The sequence below is a fragment of the Cucurbita pepo genome, chromosome 15 (assembly GCF_057944985.1).
Source record: "Cucurbita pepo subsp. pepo isolate OVF chromosome 15, ASM5794498v1, whole genome shotgun sequence".
In the NCBI taxonomy this organism is placed as follows: Eukaryota; Viridiplantae; Streptophyta; class Magnoliopsida; order Cucurbitales; family Cucurbitaceae; genus Cucurbita; species Cucurbita pepo.
In genome coordinates this window covers 3,532,226-3,543,140 of record NC_141812.1, presented here as the reverse complement: position 1 = coordinate 3,543,140, position 10,915 = coordinate 3,532,226, and the positions used below count along the sequence as shown (strand labels likewise).

Genomic DNA, 10,915 nt, shown 5'->3' with positions numbered 1-10,915 from the left:
AAAATTGGGTTCCACCAACGATCCATGCACAATTCTAGCCATTGTTCAGTTTTCAACTGCTTGCACCATACCTCCTGAGGCTTGATGACTCTCCTGACACCATACGCTCACTAAAAAGAGAACGAATACGCGTCGTCGATCGCAACCTCGCACACCTTGGATTAGGCTTAAGTAGAAGTCATGGGTGGTTTCTTCCTCGCAAAATCAGCGCCTCACCGTGAATCTCAAAATTTCCGAGTTTTTTAAAGAGTTGTTTTTCCTTACCATTGGGTTCCGATGAAGTAATTTATTTCAGAAATACCCTTTTAAAAATACTTTTACGGTTAGTACTATGCTTAAAAAATACCACTGGAACTTTAAAAAGTTGCATTAACATCCTTAACCTCCGTACAAAAAATAGTTATAAAAAGTTTTTTCTGTTTAGCTACATCTCATAGATCATTTTCCTCTTCAAGTTCAAGAGTGTTAGCATTAAAAACTTTTTAAACTTTAAGTTTAAAAGTATTAATGTTACCTTTGAAAATTCATATCCTAACATTAATGATATTTTTGAAAAGTTTAAAGCTATTTTTAAAGTTTTTAAAAAAATTTAAAGGTATTAATGAAATTTTTTAATCCCTAATGATAATTTTGAAATACTTAGGATAATTTAAGATACCCTAAATCCTATCGAACAGTTTCCATCCAAATTTAATGATAATGATATTTTTGAACTCTCTTAGAAGTTTAGGTGTATTTTTTTTTAACAAAACATTATCTGTTTCCATCTGAATTAACCGTAAGGATATTTTTCGAACTCAAAAACTAAACTTTCATTTATAAGATAAAGTATCTAAGCAACAAAACGAGATTATATTATGAGAAGACGGTTTATTGGGTAGGATGACATAAGGAACCCAAGACCAATCCATTTATTATCAGAAGTCGCTTCATGGGCTAACTAACTCGAGAACCGAAACACATATAAAAAGAGGAAATATTCGCCCGCGAACATTTCAATTTTATTAGATTTCTAAATTTGGGTCGATCAAATATAAGACTAGATAAAAAAAAAAAAAAAAAAAAAAAAGGGGCAAATAAAGGTTTATTGTAACTTTGTAATAAAAGAATAAATAATAAAAACGAGATTATATTATCTATAATTTTTTAGAAACTATAAAAAAAAATGATTCTATTATTCATTCTAAAATTGGCTTGCACTGACGGTAACCGTTAGCATATATTGTCCTCTCTGGGCTTTCCGTTCTGGACGGGTTTACCCTCAAGCCCATCGCTAGCCGATATTGTCCTTTTTTGGCTTTCCCTTTCGGGCGGGCTTCTCCTCAAGCTCACCACTAGCAGATATTGTCCTCTTTGGACTTTCTCTTTCGGGCGGGCTTCCCCTCAAGCCCACCGCTATCAGATATTGTCCTCTTTAGGTTTTTCCTTTCGAGCAGGCTTCCCCTCAAGCTCACCGCCACCAGATATTGTCCTCTTTGGGCTTTCCCTTTCGGGCAGGTTTCCCCTCAAGCCCACCGCTAGCAGATATTGTCCTCTTTGACCTTTCCCTTTCGAGTGGGCTTCCCCTCGAGCTCACCGCCACCAGATATTATCCTCTTTGGACTTTTCCTTTCGAGCGGGCTTCCCCTCAAGCTCACCGCCACCAGATATTGTCCTCTTTGGGCTTTCCCTTTCGGGCGGTTTCTCCTCAAGCTCACTGCCACCAGATATTGTCCTCTTTGGACTTTTCATTTCGAGCGGGCTTCCCCTCAAGCCTACCGCTAATAGATATCGTCAGCTTTCCTTTTCAAGCTTCTTTTCAAGGTTTTTAAAACTCGCTGCTAGGGAGAAGTTTCCACACCATTATAAAGAATGTTTCGTTCTCCTTTCCAACCATGTGTGATATTACCGTATATTTATGAAAAATTTTAAATTAAAATAAAACTATTTAATTCTTACTCATTTTCACTTTCAACCAAACGAATTGATAATCGGATTAAACAAAATCTTCGACTAAACAATTCGATAATCGGATTGAAACGCGTATGAGACAACGTTGAGTTTTTAAAATGGAAAAACATTATGAAGATAAGAGTTGGAAGAAGGTTTTGGTGCATCGAAAACCATAAGTTCTTAAGGTCAAGATTCCAAAGAACGTGGAAAGAGAAATGGAGGAAACGAGGTTGTACTGCACTTATGGGTTCATCAACTTTTGTACTACAAAGTTGGCACTCGTAGTACACATCATTAAATCTCCTAACCCGACATTATTTCCCCCAAAACTTTATATATAAATAAACTATTGCATTAAAAGAAGGAAAAAAAACATTATTTTGGTTAAAAAAAACATTTTGATCTTCATACATTCATAAATTTAATCTTACAATCTTAATGTTCGATGAGTTATTTATAGATTAAATATGGTTTGGTATTAACTAAATATCAAACTAGAAGGACTAAATAGTAAATATATAGTCTCATGTTTAAGATTAAGAAATAATGGCCACGACATTCTCGTGCGCGTGACCTTATTCTTATAAGAGTGAAGATTATCCTCACAGATCAACACGAGTTCAGATTATCCTCACAGACCAACATGAGTTTTTTTATGTTATTTTGTTCTCACTCACATGCATCTTATGAAAATTTTCAAGATATTGCCTAACACAAAATGATTTCAAGCAAAACACACTTAATTTTAGAGTTCCTATGATTGAGGCACCGAAAAGGAAAATACATCTTATTTGTATATGTAGTAATTTTGATTTTTTCTTAATCATCGTATCCTTAAGATATTGTGCCAATTCCAATTTTGAACTACGGTAAACTTGTTTTATAGTTTTCAACTGAGTGGAAAACCAAACGCAACTAACAAATAAGCCAACGTTAATAGCGAGTCTAATTCTACGATAAAAGAGCTATGTTTCTAAATAAATTTGTCCATTGGATCACATTAGCGGGAATATAAACCGCTATGTCTCCAGCTTGTGTTTGAATGACGGGTAAGGCGATCAAGCTACCTGCACCTGTCTGGTCCGATCGTTGAACTCTTTCTAAGAGACGAGAATGTAAATAGGAAACATCGTTTGGGAAAGCTTCATAGTATGGTGGTCGCATAACAATAACAACATTTGTCAGATTGCTCTCATCCGAATATGGTCTCAATTCATTCATATACTCCTCCTTTAAAGAAAATTGAAACTAAGTAACATCATACCTAATCTATTTGTCACATGAATTACAAGATAAAAAATATTAAAATTAAAACAACTGAAAAATATAATAATAAATAAATAAATCCCATCTGACATATTATTTTATTTATCGAGTGGGTCCTTAAAATTTGTAGAAATCAATTTTTTGAGTTTATCTTCAAAAAACAAAAACATTTTTGAGTTGAGAATTGACTTTATAGATATATATATATTTATTGGTGGGGTTTTGTGTTGGGATGTATAAGAAGAGAGAATGACCTAATTCCCATCTCTTTGTTTTCTCCATGAAAACGAATCAGATTTCCAGTTTGTTTATCTCCTTCCTCCTTCGCAGCCAACTCAGATAAGAGAATCAAAGGTACCCTCAAATCATTAAACCAATTAAATTTCTTTTCCTTTTGCTTTGTTTCTATCCCTTTTTTGTTTAGAACATGTTGTTGTTGTTTTCTTTTATGGAAAAAGGTCAAACACTTTGGAGTTCATGGATAAGCCGATTATAGTTAAAATTAGGATAATTTCATAAGATATGGGCTAATTCAATGTGGTTTCGAATGGATTTGCAGGAAACAAAGATAAAGAGGGAGTTTTTGTTCTTAAAGTATGGCTGTGACACCATGGGAGAGTTATTATACATTGACCGATGAAAACAATGGGGAAGAACAAACACTATTGCCAAAAGGTGGCGAAGCATTGTGTGGTGAGATTGGTGGGTCTATGGGGGAAGTTGCAGCATTATTGGGTTTGGAGGAAGACATTTATGGAGGTTTAGGGAGACAAAATGCAGCATTTCCACCAGCCATGGATGCCAATTTTGAACCCTCTAATGCTAAGAAAGAAGAACATAATGCTAGAGAAAGACAAAGGAGGATGGAGCTTTCTCAATTGTACTTTTCCCTTCGATCCTTGCTTCCTAATGCTCGACGATCCAAGGTTCGTATGTATTACTTCTCGTTTTTTAGGTTAAATTACACGTTTCATCCAAACCCTTTTTAAGTTTGCGGATATTTGTGATATTCGAGTAAAGGAGAGAGGTACATGAATGAATCAAAGTCCCATTCGAATGAGAGATACTAAGAAAAGTTTGAATTGAAAGTTACTATCTATACTAATAAAGTGCACCTTCCTTTTCGGTAACTCAATCATAAGAACTCCAAAGTTAAGTGACACTTGTTTGGAACAATTCTATTTCTTGTGACCTCCTAAAATTTTTTCTAGTTAGCGTGTGAGAACAAAACATGTTGAAATGATCTGTGCTGGTCTAAGAGGATAATCTTTACTTCTAGAATCGAAGAGTAAGTAACTTGCCATGTCGTGGGCAAATATTGAGGATACGAGGTGTCGAGAATCTAGATTCCAAATCCTATTGCAAATCTTAGAGATGGGTCATTACAACATTTCATGTTGAAAACATGCAATAGGATCGGCTTGTGATGTTTCTAAATGCTTCTACTCTTTTGGTTCTATGAGTCTCGACTAACTCTGTTATGCAATAAGAAATCCGCAAAATGAGTGAAAAGACCAATACAGATGGATAGAAAGCTAATGTTTTTCCCGTCGAAGCCAAAAATCTTTCTTTCTTCTCCATAGCAAAGGTCTAACCTTAAAAGAGTGTGTCATAAGTGTGGTTAAAGTCCTATTCAACAAAATTGTCAAAGTTTAGGAATCTATAGACATTTTTAAAGCTTAGAGAGAGATATGAACGATAAAGAAGATAGAAACCCTAATATTTGAGGGTTGTTGCAGAAGAGGTGGAGCTCGACGACCATAATCGACAAAGTTGTAGATTACATTCCCACACTACAAAAGGAGATTGAAAATATGAAGGAAAAGAAGCAAAAAATGATAAAAGAGAAAGGAAAGAGTAATGAAAGAGTATTAGTGGATGAAAAGGAAGGGTTAGAAAATGATAATCTAAGTGTTTTGGTGCATCAAGTTTGCAAAGGAGAAGTGATCATCCAAATATGCATAAACCAAAGAAACAATATGATTAAGTTCTCAAATTTGATTCAAAAGGCTGAAGAAGAAGGCCTTCGGATCATTGGGGCTTCCACAGTTTGTGTTTCTCCTCATCATCCAACCCTCACCTCCCATTTGCATTTTCAGGTATTTCTCTCAATTACTTTAATTTTTATCTCTTTCATGATTTGTTGTTGATCTATGAACATTTTAATTTTTTTTTCTTAGAGAAAATATCAATTTATGGCATATAAATTAAAACTAGTATCGATTTAAACTTAAACTTGTATAAGTGAAGTAATTAGAGTCTTTGATCGTGATTTGTAGCTGTTTTTATTTGATTGTATTTAAAATCAGCTAGGGGCGTACATGGGTTGAGTTGGATTGAGTTGGATTGAGTTGAGTTGAAAAATCTTTTGAATAAACTCGAAATTTCAAATTTGTTAGGCTGGTGACTCGAGTCACCCAAGTAGATTTCAGAACCCAAAATTATGAAGATTTAACGTTTGCAACCAATGTTATCGATGCATTGTGACTTGTAAATGTTTGATATTTGAATTTTATGAGATTTTAATTATTAATGTAACATGTATTGTGGATAAATATGATTCTTAAAAATAATTTAAAGAAAAACAACACGACCATCCAACCCAAACTGGGTTTGGGTTGGGTTCAGTGGTCGAGTTGTTTTTTTTTTTAATTATGTTAAAAAAATTCTAGTTATCCGCTGTACATATTACATTAATAACTAAAATCTCATAAAATTCAAATATCAAACATTTACGAGTCATACTGCATCACCAACATTGGTTACAAACGTTAAATATTCCTAATTTTTTTAAAAGTAGAGTTAAGTTGTAACCTTGTTTTTGGTTGATCGGGTTGACTAGATAAAGAAAATGTCAACCTCCAAACCGAACTGAATTTTTGATTTTTTTTAAAATTCAATCCATCCCAAACATGAAAAAAAAAACTAACAGAATTTTTATGGTTTGAGTTTGGTAGTCTCCATTATCATTTCATATGAACACCCTTAAAATTAGCTCAAATTAACTAAATAAAATTATTTTTCTTCAAAAATCCAACAAAGATAGCTAAAAAAAAAATTATTATTATAATTCTTGTATTTCAATAAGTGGTACTTATGAAAATTTAGGGTTTAAAGTGATATAATTATCAATTTAGAATTTTAATTAATATGATCAAAGGAAATAATTTTTTTTCTTCATTTTTATTATATATTTTTTACGATAATATGAGTTTATATTGGGGTTAATTTAGCTATTTAGCCTGCATTTCATTGATCTAAATTGTTTGATAATGATTTTTGAACAAAAAATCAAACATATTTCTTGTTCTAATTTACTTTTTCTATTTCTCAAATAAATTATTGGATAAGAGAGAAAAATAATCAGCCCTAAACATAACTATGGTAGGAAATTTAATTTAACAAGTCGTTGAAGAACAAGACGTAGATATTTATATCTAAGTATCCATAATTCCAGAAAAGTAAGCTCTTTAAATCATTCACAAACAAGATTGATCATGTTCAGATTCATTGATATAAACATTCAACTTAAACTATACCGAAAGAAAGAAAAAAAAAAAAAACTTGTGTAACATTCATATTTTATAATCATAACTTATAAATAAAAACATTTATAACCATTACAAAATTCTCTCATAAAATATAATATTTTATTTATCAACTTGAATATAACTCAATAAATTTTGAAAGAAAACTTAAAATATTCGAATAGTTGTATATATAACATTTAACGAATTTTATTATACGTGTGATTTGTGTTTGTGCAGATGGATAGAAGTGTGGAAGAAGGTGATGATTATAAATCAATATTCAGAAAAAGGGTAATCTCTTGGTTATGTTGATTCATTTATACATCCATACCATCATCATCTTTATACCTTTTATACTTATTCGTGGTGTTATTAACATGGTTAATAAAATGTTGATCAAACGTTAAGAAAATAAATGTCTTAATTATTGAACTATGTTCATATTATCTAAAATTTATGGATTTATTCATATTGTGCGTTCTAATGAAATTTGTAGAGTAAAAAATAAAGTATTGGTCCAATTACATGTTTAGTAGCTGATTTTTAGATTAATCTAATTGTAATTTTGTGGGCAACAAACTTGCATAAATAGTTAACCTAAGAAATTGAAAACCAAACTTCGTACCAAACTCCATCAGTCATCTAGGATGATCTTGACTGTACTCGAAATAAAAATTTGAAAATGTTGAGTATTAAAAATATCCAGCATGTGACTCCAGGAAATGCAAACACATGCATTCATGAGTTGGACTAATATGACTTTGATGAAACAAAAAACTTAGCCTTGAGTTTTCAATTCTTCTCTTTTCTTCGAGATATGCGTCACTTTCATTTATAACAAACCCACTAGGTGAACATCACTTTCATACAACATAAGCTTCACTTGGTATATATCACTTGCATGCATAGATTTGCATCACTATGATACACAAGTCTCTTGGGCATGCATCAGTTCCATTCAATAAACTTATATAGAAAAGAAGGAATACGTTCAAAATTTCATGACTTTAAGGAGTCCACATATGCATGAGGTCCTACGTACAAGAAAATGTCGCTTCATTCACATTATGCAACACACAAATTTGTTCATGCATAACAATATCCGCATAAGATACATTATATTCCTACATTTATTTCTATCACTAAATATCTATGACTTACTACTTTCAAGAAACTAGATAATTATTCAAGCAACATTAATACCTAAGCTTGTTAGGTCATAGAGTCTGCTACTTATTTATGACTTGTTCAATAGTTATACATAGTATAGTTATATATGGTAAAGTAAATAGTCATATATAGTAAACAATGTATAGAAAAAGGATATATCTAGTAGAGCTATTAGATAATTATACGTGCTAAAGTTATATATACCCTATAGTCAATGGAAGTTATATATAGTAAACTGAACCATATATATACCCTTTGTCAATGGTTTGAAAATGTACTTCTTGCTTTATTTATATTCTCTTTTATTGTAAATACCTGTAGTCATCAATATAAATCTCTAGCCAATATTTCTCATTTCATTTTCTTTCTCTCTCTGTTCTCTATGTTCATTTAGATTGAGTTGTGTTGTATGATTTTAACAACTGGTATCTGGTAGTGCTCTCAGTGTTAACCAAATGAGAAGAAGTAAATCGAAGGGTCTAAACAAAGACCGATCAAAATCAAATAACAGTAAAAATCGTCCAAACAGACCAAACAAAATGTTTTGGAATTGTGGAGAAAAAAGTCACTTTCTGATAGATTGTACAAGAACAAAGAGTACGTAGAATCACGAATCAGAAGATGTAATGATTCTATAAATTTAGCAGAAGACACTGGGGATGTTTTAATCCTCAACTTGGACAATCTGATTGAATTCTAGATTTTTGAATTGAGGTCCACATTTTCACTCGTCTCCAATAAGGAACTATTTCGGAATTTCAAATCATGAAATTTCGAGAAGGCATATCTTACCAGCAACAAAGCCTTGGAGATTGAATGAAATGGGGACATCTGTATAAAAACTCCAGAGAAATTAGTGGACATTAAAGGATATCAGATATATTCCTAGTCTCAATAACAACCTGATCTTTATTGGTCAGTTGGATAGCATAAGTTATGCAACAAAGTTTGGAAAGAGTTCGTGGAAGATTGTGAAGGGTGCTATGATGGTAGCACGTGGTACAAAATCTTGAACTTTATACACCACTACAGGGTGTATGAACATGGTTGTTGTTGCTGAGAGTGTTTCAAATTCAAATCTATGGCATAATAGACTTGAAGATATGAGCGTCGAGGGAATGAATATGTTGGCTGCAAAAAGAAATTTTAGAAGACCTAAAATTTGTTGATATCAGCTCTTGTGAGAGCTACATTGTAAGCAAATAGAAACGAGTTAGCTTCACAAAGGCTAGAACTGAATAAAGTGCAGTTGAAAATCATCCATATTGACATTTGAGGACCATCTTCAATTTCATCACTTGGTGGATCAAAGTTCTACGCCACCTTTATCGATGGTTTCAGCAGGAAGGTGTGGATTTATTTGCTGAAACATAAGCCAGATGTGTTTGTCACCTTCAAGAAGTAGAAGGCTGAAGTTGAAATCAAACCGAGTTGAAGATCAAATGTCTGAGGTCTGACGATGAAGGAGAGTACGACAAATCAGAATGCAAAGCATTGTATGCAGCTGAGGGAATTAGATTAATGAGGACAGTTCTTGGTAAGGCAAGGAAAAATAATGTTGTTAAAAGGATGAACAGAACATTGAGTGTACGAGCAAAGAATATGAGGATTCATTCTTGATTGCCTAAGATATTCTAGGTTGATGTTGTAAATACAATAGTCTACTGGATCAATAAAGGATCGTCAATACCCTTAGAGTTCAAATTGTCAAAAAGGGTATGCACAGGAAAAGAACCAAGTACTCTCACTTGAGAACTTTGAGGTGCACTGCGTATGTTCATGTTGATCTAGAGAAGAGAGACAAGTTTGACGATGAGGTTGTGAAGTGCTACTTCATAGGCTATGTTTCTGACATGTTGAGGTTAGTTTTGGGATGATAAGAACAGAAAAGTCCCAAGACATTGTGACGTGACATTTTATGAAAATATCATGTACAAGGAGAAAAAGAATAAAGGTTATGTGACAACAAAGCAAGTGGGAGTTGAGGTAAGTTGTGGAAAATTCACCGAGTGATGTTGTAGTAGATAATCAAGAAACTTCTGAGACTCTTGTTGAGGAACTAGAGGTGGAACAAGTGACACCTCTGTAGGGATGTACATGGTCCGAGTTGGGTTGGGTTGAGAGATTTTTTTTACCCAACCCAAAAATTTGGGTTGGTTGGATTGATAACCCAATCCGACCCAAAAATTTTCACAATCCAACCCAACCCAACCCGCTATTTTTGGGTTGGGTTCGGGTTGAGTTCTCTCGTTGTTAACTTCTTTTTTAAGTTTTTTAAAATTTTTTTATTTATTCACAATTCATAATTATTTAATATAATCTTAGATAAAAAAATATTAAAAAACAAACACAAACCATCTATAATTATTTTTTTAAAAAAATAAATTTATCGACAACAATAAAAAAATGGTAACATCTCAACATTATTTAACAAAAATTGGTTAGTCATACAATAAGAAAATAAAAGAATAGATTATGAAATTAAAAAATAATAGAAATATAAACTATACATCACAAAAAAAATAAAAAGGGTGTAATTTTTTTTTATAGAAAATGTAAGGATAGATTATAAAATTAAAACCGTATAAATGATTAGTTTAAACAAACTATATAAAAAAAATAAAAAATAACTTCAAAATCATATTAAATAACCTATCATAAATAATATTTTTAAATTAAAATAAAATTATAAGGTGTGATCGTTTAGTTTATTCCTATTATTATCTAAAAATACTATAAAATGAATTAATAGATATTTGTTAATTTATTACCTTCTAAATAATATATTTAAAAATAATATAAAATATTGAGGTAAATTTTTATTAATCTATTTACGCTACAATGAAAGGTGTTTAAAAATAATATGAAATATTGAAGTAATTTTTTATATTTAGAATAGAATTTTATAATATATAAAATAAACTAAATAATTTATTACCTTCCAAACAATATATTTAAAAATAATATAAAATATTGAGGTAAATTTTTATTAATCTATTTACGTTGCAAATAATGTG

General features: G+C 31.8%; 1 protein-coding gene across 1 annotated transcript; it reads left to right on the top strand.

The window, feature by feature from the left end:
• The first annotated feature begins 3,692 nt into the window (after positions 1-3,692).
• On the top strand, positions 3,693-7,040 carry LOC111811206 (basic helix-loop-helix (bHLH) DNA-binding superfamily protein). The gene is made up of 3 exons (XM_023697960.2): positions 3,693-4,124; positions 4,938-5,297; positions 6,966-7,040. The coding sequence occupies exons 1-3, from the start codon at positions 3,795-3,797 to the stop codon at positions 7,038-7,040; spliced, it is 765 nt and encodes a 254-aa protein (XP_023553728.2). The 5' UTR covers positions 3,693-3,794.
• Positions 7,041-10,915: the final 3,875 nt, after the last annotated feature.

Excerpts from the sequence above, each read along its gene's own strand:
- LOC111811206 (XM_023697960.2), top strand. The coding sequence starts at position 3,795 with ATGGCTGTGACACCATGGGAGAGTTATTATACATTGACCGATGAAAAC. Across the intron at positions 4,125-4,937 it reads CTAATGCTCGACGATCCAAG|AAGAGGTGGAGCTCGACGAC; the intron begins GTTCGTATGTAT and ends GGGTTGTTGCAG. Across the intron at positions 5,298-6,965 it reads CCTCCCATTTGCATTTTCAG|ATGGATAGAAGTGTGGAAGA; the intron begins GTATTTCTCTCA and ends GTGTTTGTGCAG.